Here is a 25,200-nt window from a genome sequence, read left to right as displayed (position 1 = left end):
GAGGGCAGCAGCATGAACTATTCATATTCCGGGGCCCGCCGATTCCAGAACCTTCTGGAACGCTCATGCTCGCCGCGGGTCAGGGGTAAGCTGACCTCACTTCCGTGCGGGACCCGGCCCGGGGCGCCGCGGCCGCTGTGCGGCGGGTCTGCGGTGCCGCCAGGGCACAGCCGCTCCCGGGCCCGGGCTGGGGCCGCAGCGGTCGGATAAAAACGGGGGCGCCAACGACCCTGGGGCCGGGGCCAAGGAGGGGGAAGGGGTCGGTTCCGCTCCGCCCCGGGGCGGGGCGCCGGTCGCGCATGCGCACGCCGTGACCTTCCTCACCTGTGTGCTGGCGGCGGCGCGGTCACTCGGTGGGGGCGGGGCGGGAGCATCATGGTGAGTGCCGGGGCCGCCGCCGCGCCTTCTCCCCGTCGCTCCCGCGGGCCCGGGCCTGGGCCGCCCCGCCCAGCGAGTCCGGCGCCGCGGGGACGGACACGCCGCAGGGCCTGGCGGCGCCCCTACTCCTCCCCACGGGCGGGTCCCCGAGCAGGCGCGTGCTCCGTCCCTGCCGTGCCCGCGGGCAGCGCTGGGTCCCGGGAGAGACGGGGGAAGGCGGAGACGGGGGGCTGGCAGCACCGCAAGGTCACGCAGTCCGTGGGGCAGAAGCGACTCCCCCGGCAGGCGCGGGGGCTGCGGGCCGGGACGTGGCGGGAGGTTTTGCAGGGGCTGCCGCTTTTGGCTGCCCAGACACTCGAGCTCAGAGTTCCTCCCCGCCGCAGCAACGGGAGCAGCGCCGTGGCAGCAGCGCTGCAGGGCAGGGCCGCACAGGCCACGGCGGGTATCTGCGGAGGTAGAAAAGAAAGCTGTGCCACGTTCTGGAGTGCTCCTTCTATAAGTTTTGTAAATTTTTTTATAGAGAAGAAGGAGAGTTTGATTGAGTTGCCCTTGTTCTTGCAGTGATGCTTGATTTTTATGATAATAATAATGTAAATAGTGTAAAATGTTCATGATCATAAGTTTGGCAGCTTTTTTTCTAATAAACGTAGAATAGCTCTTAAAAAAGGGAGTAAGCGGTATTATCTTCACAGGATGAAAATGTACGCAACTGGCAGCCTTTTCCCTTGAGTATCTCTCATCCCTGTGCTGCTGACAGCAGTTGAACACAGCATCTTCCATGTGCTGCCTTTTGTTCGTGCTCTGCTTGTGACTTTGCATTCTGCCACTTCTCCAGTGTGTGCGGATATCAATGAGTGCCAGCAAAGGGCACACGGATGCCAGGCCCTTCTAGCTCTTTCTCTGAGTGTGGGCTCTGTGTACCTGTCCAGTGGAGCACTATCTCCATGTGACTTGGCAAGTTGCCATATCTTTGCTTCTAAATCAAAGCAAGTTCCTGCTTCCTGACCCCTGCGTGTTGGGATACATGCACATGCTTGCATTTGTCTGGCCATGGGGATTAGACTGCTGGTTCTGAAATGCAGACAGACAGCAGTAAATAGCTGCAAAAAAAAAAACCAAAACCAAATGTGAGGGAAAAACCCAACAATTTAACAAAATCCCTCACCTTGACTCTGCTTAAGCAGAAGCAGATACCAAAGCAGCTGAACTAGAGGGGTGCCTACTTTCTTATTTTTAGAGGCTTGACCTAAACTTTAAATCTTTTCTGAATCTATTTGTGGAAGTTGATATAAGTAACAGCACTGTGGCTCAGGCTGCAGATTCTCAGCAATTTTTTTTGTGAAAGGGTAATGCTTGAAAGCACCTGAGAAAGACTGACAATGGATTTGTGCTTCTTTAATGTAAACCTCTTCACAAGTACAAATGCAGCTGTCCCAGGGTGAACTGGAGAAATACAGTTCATATAATCAATAATTATGCTGACCAAGCTATAGCAACCAAGGGCTTGGTGTTAAAAAAGCCTAGAGGCCTTTCCAGACAGAGGAGTCTGCTCTATCTGTGGGTGGTTTATTGCCCAGCATCTGCCTGTGCCTTCAGGAGTTTCTGATGCAATCAGAGGTGGTATTTGCTGCTATTAAATAAGTGTTTAGCAGTTGTCTTATGCTATTCATCTCTCTCAAAAGAGAAATCCTTGTGTGTCAGGATTTTTAAAACTCCTTTTAATTGCAGTTTTGTTGTAATGGCTCTCTTGTTACAATGTACAATTACTTCCACAGGCAGGAAAAGCATTTAGGAAATTCCTTCCCCTCTTTGATCGTGTCCTGGTTGAGCGATGTGCGGCTGAGACAGTAACCAAAGGAGGAATCATGATACCAGAAAAGTCCCAAGGGAAGGTACTGCAAGCAACAGTAGTAGCAGTTGGATCTGGAGCCAGAGGAAAGGTAATTACCCTGAAACTTTTCACTTGGGTAGACCCAGTAATGGTGTGGTGGTAGTTGGGATATTTTCATTAGAGTGGGATGGTTGTAGTGCAAAAGTGGCAATAGCTCACAAAAATGGATGACTGTGATGGCTGAAATTGCAAATGGGGATTCAAAAAGCAGGTAAAAATCTCAAGTTGTCCTGAAATGAATTCCAGCATTCCTTTCATCTTTTGTGAAATGGAGTGGGGTTTCTTTTGTTTGCTGTTTGTTTGCTTGTTCAATGGTGAAGGTTTTTTTTTGGGAAGTGTTGGTTGTTGTTTGTTTATTTTAAAATAATATAGACAGTGTTTTGTGTGATACCTTGTTTCTTGTCTTCTCAGCCAAAGCCTTGAGGGACCAACAGACTTCTTTGTTAAGATTGTTACATGCCCAAATGTCTGTGACTTGTGAGCAGGGTGGAACCCCAGAATGTGGTATTGGCTGTCTTGTGCTGTGCAAATTATCATTGTCCAGGAGGATTAGGCTTATTGGACTAAAAAAGAAGTGTTGCGTAACTGCTTGTTAATTTTGCACATTGGATATGTGTATGGAAGTAAAAGAAGACAGTTCACAAAAATGCTGGTGCCTGGGGGCTTCCACATCAGAAGGGCTGGTTCCCCACCAGAGCAGGGTTCAATCAGTCACAACACTGAAAACAGGTTAAATTTCAACTTGGGCACCTTGCCTTGGCCTTTCTTTACCATGAGTCTCTCTATACGTCCCAGGCTGGTTTATGTCAGGATCTGATTTTTAAAGGTGCATGTTGTGAAAGGGTGATAATATTTGGCTAATGTGTTAATGTTTTATTTATAATACAAAAATTCATTAAGTTTTACCAGGTGTTTCTACACAAGTGATTTGATGGCAAGAGTGATGAGTTGATCAAAGTTACAGAAATCGGAAGGTGCTTTTTTAACTGGCACTTCAACAAATTATCCTTGGCTATAGAATATGGAAATGGACTTTGTCCCTTGATTTTAAAAGAAGGTTTCATGTTCTTTAAATGAAGTCCTGTTCAGTGCGTCAAGTGAAGACCTCATACTTATATTTACAATCAAAACTAAATGCACAGTTGTGATTTCCTGAGTATTTCTGTACATGGATGGATAGTTGTTGTTAGGAGGAATTCTATTACATCTGTTTATATAATGGAAAAGTAAGGACTTTTTTTCTTTTTTCAGAATGGTGAGATTCAGCCAGTGAGTGTAAAAGTTGGTGAAAAGGTTTTGCTCCCAGAATATGGTGGTACTAAGATCGTACTAGAAGATAAGGTAGGTTTCCCAACTTTGTGAGTACAAATCAGAATGGTTCCTGAAACGCCAGTGGTAAATACTGTGGTTGCTTCATGGTGTTGGCACCATTCAAGAAAGGGAGCAGCTGGATCCAGCCACCTTCTGGTAGCTGTACTATTGCTACTTCTGCTCCTCCACAGAAGGAAGTAACCACGGGAACCTCTGACCTGACCTTTGCTGGGTGGGCAAGATGTTCCATATGTCAAGCACATATTAGAGGGAATCCAAAAAGGCTTAGAAATTCCTGGGGCCATCCTTGCTTTTGGCAGGGAAAGCCTGCAGAATTGTTTTCTAACAGTTCTTGCACTTACCAATGCTAGAAGTAGTAACTTGATAGCTCTCCAAAGAGTATCTTGGGAAGAAAAATAGTTTTTTCAAGACCAGCTCTACGTGTTGATTTCTTGGTTAGCTCACTTTTGATTTTGTGCTTAATGACTGCAGTAATGCTTACTCAGAACAAGACAGTATTTGCAAAACAAGAAAAAAGACTTACATGGCAGAAGCTAATGTTCCTTTTCTTTGCAGGACTACTACTTGTTTAGAGACGGTGACATTCTTGGGAAATACGTGGACTAAACCTGTTGCAGTATCAGTCATCCATTCCAGTAAAATGCTGAAATTTTTTCTTTCATCATGTAAATAATGTCCTTTATTTTATAATAAACAGGCATCGAGTCTTTGAAATAACTTGTGATCTCAGTGTAACGATGGAACACAAATAAAACTATGTACAGTCAGAAATCAGTTGCTCTTGCTTGAGTTCCATTGAACAGTGAAATTTGGATGACCACCAACCAGCCTTAATTATTCCAAACAACATCACTTTATATCCTTATCTCTGTATTGAGATTGTAAAGGTCTTTACAATAAAGTTAAAAAGCTATTCTGCTTCTGTCTCAGTTTCTGCTGTTGCTCAGTGAAACTGAGTCTCACTTGTGTGCTTGCTGAAACATTCAATGGTAGTAATATGTTATTGTCCCCAAGTTTGTATGAAATGAGCTTAAAATGGTTACCAGACAGGTGCAGTCTTGCTGAGGACTTTTATCCAGCTCCCTTGCACATTGGACTCCTGAGATAGCACAGGTTCTTTTAACTTCTGTCTGAAGACCCTGAAACACTGGAAGGTTAATGCACACAAACCACCCTGCCACAAACAGCCTGTCCCCCAGCAGTTGGAAGAAGCTTGATATTAGTTGTGTCTGTGCTGGAACAAAATCATCCAGTTCCCAGATGAAGCAGATAAGAATTAATGGTTGTTCTCCCTTATTGCTCACTGAATTTTGCCAATAGAAAATAAAAAAACTTCCCCTCAGCAGTTAATCGGGGGGGCTGATGTTGATCTTAAATGAAGTTTCTTTACTGATTACTACACTATCACACCCAGATCTTGGGCTTTCCCTTAAGCATATAATTCCCTTTGATAAATTGTATTTCATTTATCCTTAACACACCATTCTTAAATAGTGAGACATTGACTTAGGTGATGCTGAAGCAATAAAATTTGCATATTTCTGGCCACCTTCTCTCACCTCAAAAAGAATTTGGGGTTGTACGTGCAGAAGCATCCAGATCTGCACCGCTCCTGAGGAGGCTTTCAAAGCTGGGGTGCACAGAGGCGTCTAATGCAGCCTAAGAACAAACAGTTCCATAAAGTGCTTTTGGGGTAGTGGTAGTGAAATCAGTCCGTACGTGACTTACTACTGCTGAGACTTCAGTGGCTGGAATTAAACTGCCCTTCTTTCCCCTCCCATTCATACTGATAAAAACTCAGCACTGCCAGATACATTATAACCCTTAGTCCAGAGGTAACAGTAAACTGTAACAAAATATTTTTCAGGACTGCATTCAGCTGCTGCAGTGTGGGACTTGAGCTCTGACAGTTTGAAGGACAATTATTTTCTGCCAACAGAAAGTCCCTCCCATCAGGGACAGAGGTGAGCTGGAGCTGCGTTTTTCCCTGGATGCTGTTGATCACCCAGCTATTCCAGCAGGAGCTGCATTTTCCAGGCTTGGCTTCAGTGTCTTTTGCTCCCCTTGGCAGTGGGATGGTTGCTCTTGGCTGGTTCCCTCTGCTTGCTCTGGAGCTGAAGGCAAACCAGACATTTCTCTGGGGGTTAAATTTGCACTGAACCATGGACAGACAGGGAAGATGGTAAAGTAATAAAAATGCACTTTTTAGTATAAAAGGCCTACTTCTTGAAATCTGCTCTATTGCAGTTTTACTTTAGTAGTTACAGCACTGCACTTTCAAGCTGGAACTTAAGATAATCATGCCCCAAGGACCTTGCAGGACAATTGATTGTGCAATGAAACAAATTCCCTGGGAAGCATTATCTTCCACTGCAGCCAGCATGCCTTTATCTCCCAGGATAAGGCAGGCAGTCTGCTGCAGTCACATACCAAAGAGGGGAAGGTATTTCAAATATTTACAAACTGCTCAGAGACACTATACCCCATCTCAAAATGCAGTAGAAATTAACTGCCAACAGAAAAATGTTTAGGCCTAAAATTTCAATATTTCTCTCCATAATGTCTCCAAAAGACATGGACTGCATAGGATCACTCTGAGCCCACACCACACAACCTGGCTGCCCTCAGCTCCACATTCAGCCCACACTTTCAGCCCTGCACGTTTTCAGCAGCTTAGTACAATGCCTATTAAAATATTTATCATGGCTGTATCTACTACGGTTTACATAAGTGATAAAAAACAGAAGTCACGCTTCATGGGAATAAGTAATTTATGGATGTGGGGGGAAAATAGCGTTCCTAGGCCTAATCAAATGGAGGACACGCTGGAACATCTGCTGGATTGACAGGAACATTCTATCCTTGCACCACAAGGCTCTCACTGCAAACAAGGACAAGGCAACTGCCACACATCCGAGGTGATCCATCTGCTGTTACTGCCTCTCAGGCCCTGACTGTGTGCCAAATCCCGTATCCCTCGGGTTCTTCAGGGAAGGACAGACAATCACAAACCCTCTTTCTTTGCTGTGCCCCTCCCGTAGGAAATTAGGCTTCTTTCCACTGTTTTCTAGATGGGTTCAAAACTTCAGTTTTGGTGTAGATGTTGCATATTTCAGTCTTTCTTCAGCCTGTGTGAATCACAAGGAGACCAGGTGGACTCCAGCTTTTGCGACTTTCTTTTCTTAACACATCAGAATAGTTTCCATTATCAGCAGCTGTAGTGTTTTCAGAGAGCTTTTCTCACCCTGGTTACGTTATCCTGCCACTGTAAGAAAAGGATGGAACATTTATATGTGAATAAAGAAGAAAGGACAGCCAGGTCTCTAACAGCACATGAATGGTTGATAAAATTTTGGCCAAATATTCAATGACTGAAGGCCATAAAATAGTGAAGACCAGCTGAAACCCAAAAACTAAAATTACTGTTGTTCAGATTTTGTTCAAAAACAGCTTGAAATTTAATGAAGTAAAAATAAGCATCTTCCAGGAATACAGGGTCAATTACCAAGGGGCAACACAAGATACCCCACAGAATTCAAGATCTTAATAAAAGAGGCAGATTTCTCTCCTTTTTTCTGCAAGTGCATGCATGAACCATCTTCAGATAGAACTAATAGACATTTATTTCTCTGAGAGGTATTTCCTCAAAGTCAGATATGTTTCCATGTTAAAAGCAAGATGGCCATGAAATGAAAGTCAGGGACAAATGGAAATGTCATGTCCACAATTTTTCAGTGCTTTAAGGTTAAACCTTGAATATGGTGATAGAAAAAGAAAAAAAAACACAACAAAATCCCCCAGCAAAAACAAACAAAAATATCGCAAACAAGCTGCTGAATTTTGAAGGACCCAAGCAATTAGAACAGCTAGTGTTTTGAAACTAGCTAATAATAACTAGCTAATAATAATATCAACCTCATTAAAAAAAAAATAATGTTGGAATACAGCTGGTCTAAAGAGGTAATAGGACATTTCTACTCCTCATCCCAACGCACCAATTTCCCACAGCATTTTAGACCTTCTGATGGTTTCTTACACAAGCTGGGTTTTGCCATGTGACCCGAAGAGCTGACATCCCTGGGGCAGGAATGCTGGCCAGGAGTAAAAAAGTAACTACTGCAAACCGAACTCAGGTGGCCGAAGCCAGGAATGCCGAGCTCCGTGTTACAGTGTAACGTGAGAGGAGCTGCTCTGGCGGCTGTGGAAACTGCGGGTTAGCTGGGGCAGGCCTGACCCCGTCACCCATTTCTGCTCCCTCTAACCCGGCCCCCCGAGCAAGGCAGGGTCCTCCTGCTCACGGCCTTGCCCAAGCTAAGTCAGGTTTCAAAGGGCACTGCTCTTTCTGGCGGGAAAGCCTAATTAGGGATTTTTCAGTGTTTTAGATCTAGAAATGTTTCACAAACTGTAACTTTCACTGCGTAGAAGGAAGGGGTTTTAACGTGTTATTTACAGCAAAATAGTATTCACCCTGAAATGTGCTGGGAGTCGGGACAGCACCAGGTAGCAGCCTTGTCCATTTTGCAGGAAACACCACACAACTGGAAGCATTTATTCCTTGTTGGTATGAGGGAGGTGTCTCATTGGTACCTCGCTGCTTCATCGTTCTTGCACAGAGACAGAAGCAATTCACACCTCCTTATTCTGTACTCACTTCTGTCATGAGAAATGGAACAGCTTTGAAATAGTTTTCTTCTCACTTATCCTACAGAAATGGTATGAGTCACTTTGGTCTTCCCAAAGGTTTACTTGCTTGTAAGGGAGATGTATTTATCAGCCAGCTATGAGGTAACAGTGTCTTTTTTCTGTTTTCTTCCCAAATAGAGTCAACACCCCACACAGTAAATTTTGAAACCTAAGCTAACTCTGTTTGCCATTAGCCCAGCAGTTTGTGCCCTCTGCATACCAAGCTCACAGGTGTCTCAGTCCTGCCTTTGGAGACAGGCTTCCTCCCTACTTTTAAATTATTTTGCTGCAAAGAACCGTTGCTGGGGTGGGTTCTTTACTCATTATTTTGAGAGTTAACTATAAATCTTGAATACAAAACTGATGTTTTTTAAAATCCATACTGTTACGGTTTGTGCAGTACAGAACATCAGGGACTCGGTTGTACAGAGACAGGTTAGCGAGGACTAACCTTGCGTGAGCGCACGCACAGCCAGGGGATGGCGGGGGGATGCTGATGAAACAGGATGAAATGCGAAGGATGGATTTCCTCAACAACCACTCAGGCCCTCAATCCCCGTGCGAGGCTTCGCCTCACAAACCGGGTCACTCACTGCGACACCGGCCCCGCCGCGCAGCAGCGAGCGGCCGCCCCCGGACTCGCCACTCCCGGCTCTGCGTGTGGGGAGTGACAGCGCTGTCCCTCAGGAACGCAAAGCTCTGCTACGCTAGAGGGACCCGCAAGTGACCACAGGGCACCGCCCCGCAGGGAAGAGCCCGTGGCCTCCAGCGCCGCTCGGAGAACGGCTCGTAGGCGCTACCCTGCGGCCGGGCTGAGGCAGGCGGGAAGGGGCAGGAAATGGGAAGGAAATTGGAGCGGGGCAAGGAATGGGGAGGCCTCGCCGCCTCCTTCCCTCACGGTCGCCCCCGCGCGCCGCCTCCCGCCTTCTCTCGCGAGAACCTGTTCCCGTCCCCGCCTCGCGCGCCGGCTGTTCTGGGCGCTCCGCCCCTCCCTCCGCAGGCCGGCCTCCGCCCCGCGGCTGTTCCCGCCCCGCCCCGCCCCGCGCGGCCCCGCGGCACATCCGGGCGCCGCGGTCGCTATGGTCATGGCGGAGGGCACGGCCGTGCTCCGGCGGAACCGCCCGGGCACCAAGGCCCAGGTGAGTCGCCGCCGTCGCCGCCCCCGCCGCCGCTCCTCCCGCGGCCTCCGGGCGAGCGGGTACGGGCAGCGCCGCCGCCGGGGCCCAGCGGCCAGCGGGGCGGCGCCGAGGGCCGCGCCGAGGGCCGCGCCGGGCCTCCCGGGGCTGGGGCGGGCGGCGGCGGCGGCCCCGCTGCGGGGATCGCTTTGTTCCCGCGGCCGGGCGCGGGGCAGCGGGCGAGACCCGGTGGCCGCGGGAGAGCGGGCCGGGGGCGGCGGGGGGTCCTTCCCCGCGGGATCGGCGGAAAGGCCGCTGCGGCAGCGGCCCCGCGGCGGGGGGAGCGCCGGGCCCCGCCAGGGCTTCCCGGCTGCGGGTTGGGAGCGGCGCTCGCGTCGGACCCGCTTGGCCGAGGGAGGGGCCGCGTCCCGCAGCGCGGGGCCTCGGCCGGGCCCGAGAACACCTGTGACAGCCGGGCATGAGCGCTGCGCAGGTTGGTGCAGGCAGGGCGGCTCCCCGGTACTGTCAGGCGTTGCTGCTGCTGTGGAAACACCGATAGCGCGTTCCGGGAGCGAGCTCATGGCCCCGCACATGGCTCAGGGTGGGAGCTCGGCACCTTCCGGGCGGCCGCACCTGCCTGCCCATCCAAGAGGGAAGTCATCTTTCCCTTACGTAACTGCAAGCACGAAAATGCTGCTGTCACATCGCTTCTCTTAATCAAAATTGAATTAATTTGTTTCTGGAGTTCCACGGTCAGCTGGAAAAGGCGTGCTTCAATCACGGAAACGGCATTTTTTTAGATTATTTCAGAGAGGTGATCTGTCAGACCTTTATGTGAGACTTTCCCCTCTGCTTTTGTGAGGAGAACTTATGGTGGGAAAGGAGCAGTGTATGACACGTGTCTCCTCCTGTTCTTTGTCATTGCATAGTGGTAAAATTATTACACAATCCTGTAAATCAGGTCATTCTATGCATGTTTAATATGTGAAGGAGATGGAATGTTGTGTGCCTTTGATAAATATGGAGTATTCTGAAAAACAGCTGGACATAGACCTGGGTTTGGTCAAATATTATGAAGGCCACGTAGATTGAAGAGTTTTGTTTATAATTATGGTGATTTCTCTCCATAGAGATGTTTTTCTATTGTGTGTGGCTGTATTTAATGTTTTATTTTGGATGGCACCGGTATAGCTATTCAGTTTGCAAATACAATTGGGTAATAATATTTCAACAGTGGATATGCACTTGAGGTATTTTTTCCAGAGCTGACTTACTCTCTCAGGAATAGATTGCTGAGCATTGCAGTTGGGATATTTTCATTGAATCACTGCACCTACTGGGATCAGCAAGCTGATGTGCAGCATCTTTGCATGATATGAGGGAGTAGCACCAAATTTTAGATGTGAAAAATGCACAGTAAGAAAATGCCTATGGTTGGGATGATCGTGAGTGCAGCACATGTGGATTGCTGCAGAACACAGGTGCAGCTGGATCTGAGGTGAAACTTCAGGAAGGCTTTATCATTAACAAGGTTGGTAAGCATCCAGATGAATTAATTAAGGCATAATGACCTTACCAGAGGTAAGGTGGGGATGTGGTACCAGGTTGGCCAGCACAGTGTTGCGTGATCTCAAGTCAGAGATGTTTTTCTTGCTGTGTCACCACTGGGAGTATTAGTTTCATAACCAGTGTATGCTGCAGCTCTCTACAGACCTCTTCTTCCCCACTGCTACCTGGTCTAACACCTGCAGTGGGTGCTGCATGCTGTATTTAATGTAAAAAATGCGGGCTCTGGGTGTTACAGCAGGGTGTGTTCGCGTGCCAAGTCATGCAGAGCTTTTCATTTCAAGGTATGGCTGCTATTGCAGTGCTGGGAGTGTAAACCCCATCTCACCCTCTTCCTGCCAGGACTCTGTGCTTCTTCTGTTCAGATGCAGCTTCCTGGAATTGTATCAACTCCATCTATTTTCCTGCATGCTCAGGCTTATTGTAGGCTGTGCGCCTTTCTTCCTCCCCCTTTGGTTTTGTTACATTGCATTAAAGTTTCTTTTTTTCAAAACAGGATTTCTACAACTGGCCTGATGAATCCTTTGAAGAAATGGATAGTACATTAGCTGTCCAGCAGGTATTCTTACTTACATGAAATGTTGTTAATGAGTGCAGTTTCCCAGGTTTTGTTTTCTGGTATATAAAATGGAACAGGGCTTGATATTTATCTGCTTAGGGTGCTGCTGTGCAGCAGTGAATTTCCTAAGCACCTATGTATATGAACAAATTAATAGTTAATTTTGTTTGTAGAAACAACATCAATTCCCATATCTGGTTTAAACAAATCGGATTTAAGAAAGTGGTGGGGGTTTCTCATTCTTTTACCTGTTTTAATTGAAGAAAGGCATTTTTCAGATCTGGCATTTTTAATACCAATTTCCTTACTCTGCCCATCTACTTTTGAACTTTTTAGTCTGTCAATCATTTAAGTAAAAATGAAACCCCTCCAAGATGCAATGTCCTAAGTATACTGTCTTACTGTAATTACAACAAGATTTAGTTTTATTTCTACTCACCCCCCAGTATATTCAACAAAACATAAGGGCAGATTGTTCCAACATTGATAAGATCCTTGAACCACCTGAAGGCCAGGATGAAGGTGTATGGAAGTATGAACACTTAAGGTAAAAATCAACCTTTTGTCAACATTCTGTCTTGATTCTAAATTTTGCTCATTGATGCTGGTAGTGAATCTACTTTAATGTGACACATCAAAACTAACTTAAATGAAACTTGATTTTTCCACTGTTAAATATTGGTTTTATTTTTTTAATTCCATGTTATTTCTAAAGATTTATAAAGTGCTCTGATCTTAATGTTTTTTTAAAGAAAATATTTGTACCTCACTTCTTGAATATGAAGATACAGTCATGAATTTCTGTAACACTTTCTCATAGTATTGGCAGCTCTTCATCTCCACTAAAGAGTAATGTGATTTCTGGATGTTCACAGTGCTTTTTCTGAAACTTGCAGGCAAATAGGCAGGGACAGCAAGAGTACCTGAGTATTACAGTAATTTTTCTGCCTGTATGGAAACAAACCTTTTTGTCCATTTTATTTTTTTTTTCTTTTTTAATTTTAGTACAATAAATACATTCAGCCTTGGAAGGTTGTGCCTTAAAGTATTTTTCATTTGTAGTGTCGTTATTAGTACATACGTAGTAATCCCTTTGTCCTGATTTTTATTTTTTATTTTTCTTAAAAGCATCTCTTCTCACTTTATTGAGTACAGTCTGAAATAAGAACAGTTCTAAGCTCCTCCTACCTTCAGACACCTTGGGTTTTTGCCTCACATTTTCTTTCCTCTGGTCTGCAATAATTCCAATAGACAACAGGGAATCCTCAAGAAAGGAAAAAGTATCTACGTACAGTTGCAAAGTCATATTTTAAGAATTTCTCCTGTCCTTTCATATAACTCCCAAGAAATTTTAGATTCGTAAAAGTGACTTATCACTATGACTTGTGAGTTTTGGAAAATTTATTTAGATTTTCTTGTAGGACGGAGGGCTGAATTATGTAAAGTTCAAGAATACACTGTCAGATGCATTCCAGTGAAAGCAGTATTCCAGAGGTCTCACTCTGTTAATGAGCTGAGATGGGACTTTGATTTGAAGTACATCTTAGAAGGATGGAACAATCCAGCAACATGAGCTTAACACACTCTAAAATTAATTTTCTTGACTTCTTTTAATTTTTTTTAATCTTTATTTGTGAAATAGCGCTTTCTTTCATAACAAAGTTGGTATCTTAAAACACTTCCACTAAATGATATATTAAACTCAGCCTCTGCTGCCACTGAAGAATTAAAATATAAATTGTTTAGCTGAGTAAAGAAAAATCTGGTATGAAGATCAGAATGTCTAACCTATTTTTTATGAGATACTTGCAGTGGGGAAGCAAATAGCTGATTTTGATGCTGCTGTGTTCAATTTCTTTTAGACAATTCTGCCTTGAGCTCAATGGACTAGCTGTCAAGCTTCAGGTAATTATTTTCTTGAGACTTATACAGGGAGGAGACTTTTGTGTAGATTGCAGAGTATTCTTCTAAATATATAAACACAGGGCTAAGCAGTGGTTGGAGGTTTTGTAAGATTTTAAAGGCTTATGGCAAATAAATCTTTTGGGGGATGAACAGGGCAAGGAATTTGAAATGATCAGCTCCTTTTGCTGCTGTGTTTTTTTCTTAACTAAACAATTGCTTTAACAGAGTGAATGTCACCCTGACACATGTACTCAGATGACAGCAACTGAACAGTGGATTTTTCTTTGTGCAGCTCATAAAACTCCCAAAGAGGTATGGATATATTTTGGAAAACTGACTCCAGTATTGCAGGAATTTTTTTCCACAGTTCATATGTTCATGGGGAGCCTGTTAGAGGTGGCTTCTTAGTCAAGTTGAGAGCTTATGTGGGTTAAGAATATCACTTGAGCTACTCTTCTTTGCTGCTCTGTAGTGTTTTACAGAGGAACAGGATGAGGTAAAAGGAACTGCTTTTTTACCTCAGGTATTAGCAGCTTTGCAGTATTTTCTCTCTGGGTTGGTGTTGAGCCTGCCTGAAACTCAGTGGAGAAAAGCTCTTTGTTTAACTGATAGAAGAGTCCATGCTGAGAATAGGCTGTCATCTTCAAATGTTGGCCTTGGTCCACAGTGTAAGCCTGACACTCCAAATGTGACTGCATGTGCTCATTCTTAGGGCAGTTAATCCAAAAAGGTGGTAGAGTCATAAAAATGCTTCTAGTCAAGTGTGTTTACCAGCATGGCATTAGCCTGTCTTCCTCCTTGTCCAGCTAGTTTAAACTTTGTTCAGCTACTCTATTGACCCACTTGATACTTTTTTTTTGCTTTCAGAAAGTCTTTGTTGCTTTTGGTTATGATGGTATTGCAGTTTGTCATATTAATCTTTGTATTTCACCTTCCAGAATAAGGTATTGGTTTTTTTTAACCTTATCTTTTCTGTCCTGTAAGATTTTTTTTTTCTTGTTTTGTTCTGCCTTTACTTTCCTGAGATACTTTGATTTAACCAACTTCCCACTCCCTCCTTTAACCCCTATCCCTGCTCAGCATCTTGGCATGTTTGGTAGTGTTGTCCTCTGCTAGACTGGAGAACTTCAGGCTTCTTTTTATCTTTGAGCATGTGGCATTCATCTCTTGTTTTCTGTGGCAGTAGCTACCAGCTCATGGTCAGATAGGGGTGATGGAACCCTGAACTGCTGAGAGAAATGTACGGCTGACAAGTCTTTTTCCTGAAATTGGTGGATGGACAATGGACAGACATTCCTTCTCTGTCTGCCTCAGTTCACCTTTACTTTCTTCCTTTAGGTGTACTTGATTGCAGAGCCAGGGATGGCTTATTACACACTTAGTTACATGTATGAGTTTAGTTTTCTTTGCCAAAGTAAAAAACACTGATAGATTAAGGTGCAGGTTTGGTTTCAGAGCCTGTAAAAGAGCAAGTCTGGCAACTTGACTGTGTGGGAAATAAAGGAGTTGTGAGGTAACAATCATCTTTGCTTTTAGTGTACTCGTAGCATGTATTTTTGTTGAGCTTTGCTCAAGGAGAGGCATAAATTTCACTCTTCATGTGCATAATGGCATTGCCATAGTAACTTTTTTTCTTGAAATAATTTACATGGGCTGTGAAGTGGAGAAAAGAAGTTACTCACTTAAGGAGGAAATGTAGTTAGACCTTTAGACAAGCTACATGAAACTTCTGGGAATAAAAATGATGAGTGAAGTTCCAAGCATCAGGAAATATAATAAAATGTTTGTTTTTAAATAAGTTCTGACAATGTGATGCGTGTGCTCACTCATTGTCTGTTTCTGTAGTGTCCTGCTATAGACTACACCAGGCACACACTTGATGGAGCTGCATGTCTTCTGAATAGCAATAAATATTTCCCCAGCAGGTAAAAATATTTTCTCTTGGGAAGAGGGAGGAGGTTGGAGCTTAAGACAGTGACAAAGCCCAGGGAGAGGTGTAATGCATTTTTCATGGACTACTATTCGTACTATTAAAGATCTCTTGGGAGGCCTATTGCCACTTGAAAGCCAAGGAAGAATTCTGGCTTATTCATGTAGTTTGCCATTTATTTGAGCTAAGGGATGCCTTTTAGATAAAAACTGTATAAGCAATATCTGTTAGTGGTACAGGGCCTCCACTGGAGTAGTGCCCACTGAAACAGGAGGAATGCCTTTGGACAGATGCTGTACCTTAAAGGCCTTCAACAGACAGCACAAACATCCTACAGAAGCCAACACCAACCTACTGTGGGACATGGCAATCACAGAAGACAAGAGACAGGCTACTGAATGGGCAGGTCACATCAGAGAAAACTCCCTGCAGAAGTCAAAATTGTGCTTCTCTATGAATTCAGTATAAACAAGGAGGTGCAACTGGAAGTTTTTTTCTTTGCCATAAACCCTAGAAACCAGAAATCCAGCCTTTACCAGAATAATTAATATGATTACTACAGGCAGAACTTTTTTTGTAGTTAGAGTACAATTTGTAAATATGGAGCTTGCATCAAGTCTAAATTTCATATGCAATTACACAGAATAGTTTTAGAAATCAAAATTTATGTCAACACATCGCAGTAGTCATTTCATTAGAGCAGTTACGTGTAACCTTTCTCCTGCTGCTTACAGGGTTAGCATAAAGGAATCATCTGTAGCCAAATTAGGATCAGTGTGCCGAAGGATTTACAGAATATTTTCACACGCTTATTTTCATCACCGGCAGATATTTGATGAATATGAAGTAAGTAGTTTGAAATTACATGTTGAAAGCAGGGCGTTTACTGAAGTTACAGCTGTGATGGAGTTGTATAAAATGTTTTAGTCCTATTAGAAGATAAAGAACTGAAAAGCTGTTATACTTACATACACACATAAAAATTCATTTATGTGATGAGTGTACTCAGTTATGGTTTCCCTTAATTTAGATAAAAATCCAGAATTTGATTTTTTTTTTTTTACAGACAGCTAAAATTCATCTTTAAGAATCCTGAATGTATTCCAAGCTCTGAGTGCAGTTAGTATTGTTTACATCTGTGTATTTCTTGTTGGCATGTCAAACAGCAGTTAAGTAATTATAATTGTGTAACTGTAAAGGATCAGAGTAATTGAGGGCAACTTGTGCATCACCAGTAACCTTTTTTTTTTGGATGGGAAAGTAGAAATTAATAGATAGAAAGGAGATAAGAGGTACAGCTAAATATAAAAAGAAACCTCTGCCAAATCCCACTTAAGGTTTCTGGAACAGCTATCAAGTGATTGTACCCTGTTGTGTTGGAAATAGACAAGAATATATTTATATATTTAGAAGTATGGTTCTGAAATTCCTCCTATACACACTAACTGCTGTTAAATTGAGCTGTGACTGAAGCCTCAATTTCAGTAGGTTTCTTAGTATTTGGAGTAACTATAAGCAACCAGTGAAGACACAAAATAAGCAGTATAAATTTACTACTTAAGCATGCCTAGACCTGTAAATCTAACGAGACAATTATGTAGAAGCAGGCTTTCTGTTGAGCATGTTCCTCACAATGGTTTAAAATAATCCTTCTGTGCATATTGTTTTTTCCCCTTCTTTTCACCTCCAGAATGAAACTTTCTTGTGTCACCGCTTCACTAAGTTTGTGATGAAGTATAACCTGATGTCCAAGGATAACCTGATTGTACCAATTTTGGAAGAAGAAGTGCAAAATTCAGTGTCAGGGGAAAGTGAGGCATAATGGGAAGAGCAGTACAGAATCCTGTACTGAATATAAACAAAACATTAATTATGTACTGTATATATCACTTTAGACACTTCAATCACGTATCCTCATAGCTTTGTTTAGTATACTTTTTGTATGCTGTGTGCATTGCCTTTTAATATGGGAAATACTTCTAAGTTATTCATAAGCTGTATATTCATCAATGTGGCACTCATGGTTTTTAAATAAAACTAGTAGTATTTGTTTATAATGCCTGTTAATAAAAGAATTTACAGTTCTCTAAAAATGCTGCTAAACAATCATTGAATCACAATCCTGAAGATGTGTCTGATTGGGTGGGGAAAAAGTGAGATTACAATTTCACAGCAAGCCATTTTGTAATGCAGTAGCTATATTAAATTTTAGTTCAAAGATTATCACCTTAAATATATAAATCTGCAGGAAGCTTCTTGCAATGTAGCTTATTCCTAATTTACCTTTTATTTTTTTTAAATGGCTTTTGAAGATTTACTTCTGGATGTGCATATTGCTGTATGTGTATATCCAAATACTAACAGGATCTATAGTATTAACCAAAAGGATAATTTCACTATGGTATTGAACATATATATTCTTGATATATATCTAACACACTTTCTGGACTTCCTTTGTCAGCAGTGGAGGTTTGTGTACAGCAGGGCACAGGTGCTGTCCTGTTAAGGCAGACTTCTGTTGTTCTCCAGCCCACAACCTCTCTAAAGAATACCTGTGCATATTTATGGCAATTGCTTACAGATTATACCTCAGCTGTTCATGTTACACTACATAACACACTGGCACAGTCTCTGCTTGTATTCCTAGTCAAAACATGCTAAGTACCTGAAATATCAGAGCCGCTTCTTTGCAAGAGTTAATTATGTTTTCAACATAGATTTGTTTCTCTTCATTTACCTTAACCACATTGACAGGAAGATTTGGATTCATGCTTCTGGTTCCCTATCAGGTGTCTATTACAAGTCGTGTTTGCAGATTTGCAATAACTGACAATTTCCATGAGTGCTGCTTAATTGTGTTTTGTCTAGAAGGATAGAATTAAATGTTTTAGAGAATATAAGAGAAATACCGCTAAGTGTACATGAATGCAGGGTCTAAAAGCAGTAGCAGTGTTCTGGAGTGAATTTTGCTTTGCTGTTTATGGAGTTAGCTTGTTTCTCTGAGGTTGACAGGAGCCCTCTTTATTTCTTTCAGCAGGTCAGAATGGGCTAGCTCAGCTAGTTTCAGTAATTTACACTTTATTTTCTACATTATATTTACATGGAAACAAGGGAGTCCACATTTTTACTGTGTTTTTTCATAATATACTAAACATGCCTTAAATTCTACTTTTCTTCATATGAATCAAGCACACCTCAAGCAACTGTTGCCACCTGGATGTAAAGGGAATATAAACAATGAGAAAATTGAGAGACTAAGCTTAAAGTACTGCAACAGCTGTGTTCTTCAGCAGCTTCTTGTCTCATGTTTATCATTGTATTTAACTGTCAGCAGGGTAATTGCATGAGATGTTGTCAGAGTGAAGTAGCTTTAGTTACTGTCTATACACTTAGCTGTAACTTGCCTTGTATAGACCAGGTTACTTGATTTTGATAGATACCTTGGAGTTTGTACTGCAGGTAGGATATTTTCTGGAGATAGTAAAATGTATTTAGCTCGTTGCTGTCTGTTCTAGGACCATCCATGGTGTGGCTCCTTTGTACAGTCACTCTGCACATGTATATTGGCCGTGGTGACTAGGACAGGCAAAAACATGGGACTGGTGTTGCTAATTACATTTCCTCTACAAAATTGAAGAAAATTATGTGGTGCTCAGGACTGCATTAAAATTTTAAACCTCTTCCTTTTATGCTTTAAGAGTTTAACTTCAAAACAAAACTCTGGAAGTTTGAATCCTGTTTATTCTCATTCAGATTTGCACTGTAAAGTTGACTTGCTATACTAAGTTGATTTTATATAAGGCCTAAGTGAGACACTGCTTGTATTTTCCCTTGCTATTGTTTACATGAGTACTGTGTACACACATGTGCCTGGATGGTACCATAAAACTTCAGTTAGACTAAGCAAACCATTGATTTGTCTAATAAATATTAAGAGGTTTAATTGAGACTTTACATCTTAGGGAAATTGAGACTGTCTTTGAATTATATTGTAAAAAAAGGATAAAATTAAACTGTTTCTTTATCCATACCACTATATTTTGACAAGTTATTATCTTTTTTCATGTTGTCTGAGAACACAACTGTTCCCAAGAGACCCTTGGGTGCTCCCCCATCTCTGCTACAAGATGTGCTCAAGTCTTATTTCTCTGCTTCAGAAAGAAGAAAGACAATACTCATTAGGAACTTACAAGTCAGACCTCAAATTTATACACCCCTCAAATCAGAACATGCTGATTCCACAGTTAAAATATGGGAGGTCTGCAAGAGGTCCTCTAGATACAGAATAAGCACATTTATGACTGCATTTCACAGACACAAAGGCTGTAAGAAAGACTCAATGTCAAATTACTTCTTCCTTCGTCACTGGGGTTTTTCCTCACCCTTGGCTTAGCACATCTTCCGGCACACGAGCTATGGTGTTGAGCCACAGGGAACTGCCAAGACAGCAATCTCCATTTTTTGCCTTCAAAAGATGAATATACTAAGAACAGGGAAAATCTAATGAGCTTTTACCAAATGGCATTATCTCTATCAGGCTTTGCTGTTCAGACAAGACTGCAAAAAGATAATTTTAGCTAAACACAAAGTATACATTGATCTAACCCAGTTAATGTCAAAGCAAGACAAACATCATAACCTGCTAACAGATTTGGTGAATACTTCTAATGGTGAGAGCCTTTCTATATGAACTATAGAAAAGATCTGAACCTACACAAAAGGAAAGTATTTTGCAGACCAGAAACAAGTGAAGCAGCCATTTATTACAGTTAACCAGGTATGTAAATAAACTGTTCTGACAGTTATAAGCCAAGTACAAAATATTTAAATGTGGACAGTTTCTTCCTGTTTGTAAACATTAGAAAACTATTTCCTCTCCAAACAATTTAAGCATCAGAAAGTATAAACAGTCTTTTGCAGAAGTTCATGAACACTATTGGCTGCCTTCTTTCTAATAACTGCAGAGCATTTCTGTTGTCACAATTAGGAAAGGGGTTTCCCTACTACATTTCAAACACACAGGCTCCTGGCTGATATGTCTTGGTTATTGACTACAAAAAGTGTACTTACAATTTTTTTCAGAGAATTCTTCTGATTTACTAAGCTGCTTTACTTATTGGACAGTGCTGGTCACCACACCAGTAAAGGCAAACCTTAATGCTCTGGTTTCTGCCAGACAGGTGATGAGGATCTGAAATTAAATCTATACCCAAAATGCATCCTCCCTTTTTCACTCATCCAAGATAGAGTTGTCTTTCAGAAATTTTTTACTACAAGGAAAAAACCAAAAGATATTCCATAATTTGTTTCAGAAGCATTTTCAGTTTTTTCAGTTTCAGCATCCAAGCCTTAGGAAGATGAGTGGTCAAGTGCATGAAGTCAGATAATTCTTGCATTGTCTTCACACAGGCTGAGCAACCAACTTGCCCTGACTGCCAAAAGCAAACAATTCAGATGAATAGTTCTGCAGCACAGCCAACTTTGATACTATTGAGACAAATGACATTAAAAAACCCAGCTGTCCTTAACAATCCAGGAATTGCTGAGTATGTTCAGAGAAAACAATTTAGCACAGTTACACTGCATTGAAAAGACAGAAAGAAATTCAGAGGTTTGCAGCATTGTCAACACCTGTGAGATTCATGAAGGACTAAAGAACAGTTAAAACTGAGGGTTACTGAAAAAGAATATGACTTTATTTCATTTTTTAAAAAGCCTTTCTTACTAAAAGTGATGATATTCCAGTGTACCTATGGATATGCAGGACATACTTAATTTCCACCCTAGTTCCAGAACAGTCTCTCTTGTGCACATCCCATTAACTGTAAGGAGAATATTTCTTTTAAGAGATACTATTTTATTTGAATTATAGGCACTTTCAGCAGTTCATATGGAAAGATCTCAGTTAAAAGTTATGTAATTATTATCCAATGAATGCATTCCAGAAAGAGAAACTGCATTAAATTTACTACTTTATACTTTGTAACTTACTTAAATACAGCTCAGTTTTTGTTTAGGATTCACTAATGTTAACTATCTTAAGCAAGGATCTTGCTTTGTAAAAGGTTATTTCTTTGATATCCTTTAAAACCTCTAACTTGAAATATTCAGAACTGGAATTTTGGACCAATTTTTGCCCATTTTACAGATTTGACTTGTATGGAACATGACCAGTGGTTAAAATTAAACATACACAAGTTTTGGAGAACTCAAAAAAAAAAAAATTACTTCTAGAAGTAGAGCAACATATTCCAGGTTACAAGAGCCCAGATGTTACTCCATTTTTAATATGCTAGAGTTAGCTGGCTTTCTGCCAGAGATCACTGTAACTTGTATTTTCATATTTCTTCCCCATCTGTGTCCCATGGACGAGACCCCTGCTGCCTGTGACCATGACCAGTGCTCCCCGAGAAGTGCCACAAGAGGAAGCAGCACTTGGGGCAGGCTCTGCAGTGACAGCCAGCCCAGCACTCTCCCTGGCAGCAGAGACTGTCCTCCCCACAGCACCTCCAGGCAGAGAATGGACACAAGGCTCATGCCCCACATCCCTGACCTCAGGATGCTGCTGGGAAAGCTGGGAGAAGAGCCTTTGCCAGAAGGGGTTTCTTACTGTACCTCCTATTGAAGGTCCTCCCATCACTTCCCACAGCATCCACTGTGAAATAGAAAGTTGAAGCTAAATCTCCAGAGCTGTAGATTTTTTTGGAAGAAAAGCCCCCAACCTGCTACAAACAGTTAAGAGTTGCTCTTCCAAATAAAAAAAAAACAAGTCTATCAGTAAGAATTTCGTAAGTAAATCAGGAAGCAGCTTCAAAGCATTATTATTTCAAGCTCCTCCTATGCTAATTATTTCAGTAGAATGGCTTTTCCCCCTTCCCCCGCCCTGTAAAATTAAACTTTTTTCCTGTATTAATTAGTTTTACTTACTGAAATAAGCAGCTACTGCCCATGTTCCTTCTGCACAGCTCTGAGACTGCAGCAGAACCTCCACTATCCTGGCCATCTCCTGGGGTGCTTATTTGGAGTTAATTGTTGGTGTTCCCGTCACTGCATTAAATCTGCCCACTGCATTTAGTGCCAGCATCTACCACTGTGGATTAGGCAGAGTCCCACAGCAGCTGGTGGGATGCCATCCATGGGGAATGGGGTGTTGTAGGTAAATGATTAATGACATCTATGTTTGCAGCACAGCACACAAAGACAGGTATCAAAATCCCTGGGTGATGTGTGTGCTGCACTGCAAACATGTTATGAATGCATTTGGTCAGTTGTGTTCTAACTTATTTTGACTGAATTATTTTGCACTAGTTTAAATATGATGAGCATTTATAATTTTTTTTCTTTATTTTAGAACTAAATTAAAAATGCACATTGTAGTTATAATCACATTTACCTTCTGTGGATGCATTTTTATTTGGCTTCTCTGTAGAACAGTTTCCAGACAGCAGCACAAAAGCAATTGCCATTTGCTTCTCTCCCCACAAAACCTTGCCAGCATTAACCTCCCTTAATGCAAGCAGCTCTTCCCCATAGCAAGGATGGAAGCACAGCAACTTGATTCTTTCCTCTGAACATCAAGTCTGGTATTTAATACAGCTCAATACACTTTATCCAGTGTGAGATACATTTAGCTGAGACATTTTTATATATACATCCATCTAATACTGCCTATGAAGTTTAGCCTACATCCTCCTCCTATGCATTAGCAGCATCACTGTGCACAATGCTTCCTAGGGGACTTCTCAAACTACCTGTTTGCAGACTGCAAGTTATCTTTCAAGGGATGAGCAGGTTTTAATTTCCACTCATAAGAATATTATGAACACATCATTATAATACAAGCTATAAGCTCCTGGCTTACATGTACAAGGAACCCTGTGAAAACTGCATAGGTGAAGTTGTATTCTAGGAGCAAGTTACCTACCTACAGCCTCCTGAGTTTTTCTGTCAATACCAAGTCTGAATGCAGCTTAAAGTATTAACACTCTAGTGTAAGACTTGACATTTCTCTAGGCTTTTGAACTTACACAAGGTAAATAAAGTGAAAATTACATTAAAACTTAACAACAGCCAGACAGTTCATTTTTCCACACCAATATTTACAACATCCTTAAAAACCCCGAACAACAAAACAACCAAACAAACCCAAAAACATTCCTCCAGCTTGTGGAAAATTCTAAACATCCTCATTCCTTTCTCTCTCACACAATTCAAACTGTCACTGTTTTGCAGCTTTTGCTTCCTTGCTTGTCAAAAGCATTAACAAGTTAGCAGAGCACCCAAGTCATGTAATTATACTACTAAAGACAGACAGAAAAACAAATTATTTTGCAGTAGTATTATTACTACAGTAGGATTAACACAACATGGGAAATCACAAAAATACAAAAGGACTTTGGGAAGAGTCATAGGATTATACCAATGCATTTAAAGTAGTGTAATTTTTTTTTAAAAAAATCCATTTGTGTGATTTATGTACATGTCCATTTGATGCAGTTACTTACTTATCACATACACGTGACCTGAGTGACTCCATCTTCCTGGTCAAATTGTCCATCATCCAGTTCCCTTAATACTCCATCACTGCTACTGAATCCTGGAAAGCCTCCATAATGGGAGGATCCCTCCTTGATCCAACATTGTTTAGAAGGAGATAGGTGAAACTCATCAGGTGGTTGCCCAGTTTCTACAGGGCAAGAAGTAGCTGTGTCTGATCCAACACTTCTGCTGGACACTCTGCCTTTTTCTTCCCCAGTCACTTGTCTTAATGATTTCCTCTGAAAAACGAGAGGATGTTGAAATGTTAGCTTACTTAGGGGAAAACCAATCCAGCCAAACACTTTGCTATGACTCATGGAGAGATTTAGTGTAGCTGCATTTTTACACCGAGTGCAATTCTCAATAAATGTGCCATTATCTGAGGAGGCAATTACAATTCCCATGGTAAATCTATGCAGATAGAAGTCAGTGGCTGCTCTATACAGACATTTGAAATGGGATCTTCAGAGTCCTTGCACAGGAGGAGCTCAGTCTAAATACAGTCTGACATTAGTATTGGGACTGCCTGACGTCCCTCCTGTTGAAGTGATGATTGCCGACATCAAAAAAGAAAAGTAAGCAGATTGTGATTTCTGTAAACAATGGACCTATCAGACTATGCTAAGGGTTCTCTGGGGCACAACAATAAATAAAAGGTTTATCTCAGTTCAGCATCAGGAGCAACCTGAGTTACTGAGATCTGTGGTGATGCACATGTGATGTCACCTCCAGAGACAATGTCAGGGCATTGAGCCACACAGAGGAGCAGGGTCAGCACAGCAGGAGTGCCCTGAGCCACCTCCCTGGAGGCCCTGCTCTCAGCACCAGCACACCTACACCAGGAGATGTTTGCCAGGGGACACAGCCCTGCCCACAGAAGGAGCCCATGTAGCTAAGAGGGAATCCAGCCTCAGCACAGAGCTGCATTTCAGTGCATGAAAGACACAGTGCAGACACTTAAAAAACAAGCCCTCCACAAACTTTACTATGTTTTGGTAAATTTGTGTCCCTCTTCTGTACATTGCTAAGCTTTGTCTCAAATTCCTTTGAAACAGTAAAAAAAATGGCCCAAGTGGCTAAAGGAAACATATTCAGGAGAGCTGTTACTGAGGACACTGGGAAATTACACAAGGGGAAACGACATTGCCTCAGGAGAAACAGAAGGAAATAAGTTTTGCCTGGATGCCACAGTAAGAGGATGGAAAAGTCTCGTTAAGGGAACTAAAGAAAAGGAGAGAAAGAAAAACCAATCAAGCACTGCATGGTTCAATCTTGCAACTCATCCTCTGAACACTTTCTTAGA

At 42.3% G+C, this 25,200-nt stretch overlaps 3 protein-coding genes and 1 long non-coding RNA gene across 8 annotated transcripts in view; 2 read left to right on the top strand and 2 right to left on the bottom strand.

Annotated features, from left to right (window-relative positions):
- The first annotated feature begins 182 nt into the window (after positions 1-182).
- On the top strand, positions 183-4,514 carry HSPE1 (heat shock protein family E (Hsp10) member 1). Its single transcript, XM_005519927.3, has 4 exons — positions 183-378; positions 2,154-2,318; positions 3,521-3,610; positions 4,157-4,514. Exons 1-4 carry the CDS (start codon positions 376-378, stop codon positions 4,205-4,207), a joined length of 309 nt encoding a protein of 102 aa, XP_005519984.1. The 5' UTR covers positions 183-375; the 3' UTR covers positions 4,208-4,514.
- Positions 4,515-6,159: 1,645 nt separating this feature from the next.
- Positions 6,160-9,248, bottom strand: LOC106628045 (uncharacterized). Its single transcript, XR_001331254.2, has 3 exons — positions 8,736-9,248; positions 8,069-8,254; positions 6,160-6,866 (listed from the first exon to the last, which is right to left on the bottom strand). It is a non-coding gene; the product is annotated as an uncharacterized LOC106628045 (long non-coding RNA).
- A 66-nt stretch (positions 9,249-9,314) lies between these two features.
- Positions 9,315-19,395, top strand: MOB4 (MOB family member 4, phocein). Of its 2 annotated transcripts, none has more exons than XM_005519924.3 (8): positions 9,315-9,423; positions 11,462-11,524; positions 11,971-12,071; positions 13,387-13,429; positions 13,655-13,741; positions 15,275-15,354; positions 16,094-16,205; positions 17,050-19,395. In XM_005519924.3, exons 1-8 carry the CDS (start codon positions 9,364-9,366, stop codon positions 17,179-17,181), a joined length of 678 nt encoding a protein of 225 aa, XP_005519981.1. In that variant the 5' UTR covers positions 9,315-9,363; the 3' UTR covers positions 17,182-19,395. The 2 variants fall into 2 exon arrangements, with proteins under 2 accessions (XP_005519981.1, XP_087914979.1); XM_088058853.1 differs by lacking the exon at positions 9,315-9,423 and adding an exon at positions 10,992-11,249.
- Positions 19,396-19,810: 415 nt separating this feature from the next.
- The window catches only part of RFTN2 (raftlin family member 2), a 30,643-nt gene continuing 25,253 nt past the window's right edge, over positions 19,811-25,200 (bottom strand). For all 4 annotated transcript variants that reach the window (XM_014249643.2, XM_005519922.3, XM_088059239.1 and 1 more), the window contains one exon: positions 19,811-24,136. In XM_014249643.2, the coding sequence (XP_014105118.1) occupies positions 23,867-24,136 (270 nt within the window). In that variant the 3' untranslated portion in view covers positions 19,811-23,866. The remainder of the gene's footprint in view (positions 24,137-25,200) is intronic.

The sequence above is a fragment of the Pseudopodoces humilis genome, chromosome 8, assembly GCF_049639895.1.
Source record: "Pseudopodoces humilis isolate 2021_Gansu_Grassland_sample_001 chromosome 8, ASM4963989v1, whole genome shotgun sequence".
NCBI classification, from domain to species: domain Eukaryota; kingdom Metazoa; phylum Chordata; class Aves; order Passeriformes; family Paridae; genus Pseudopodoces; species Pseudopodoces humilis.
The sequence above is the reverse complement of the archived record's forward strand: the minus strand, read 5'-3'. Positions and strand labels throughout refer to the sequence as shown.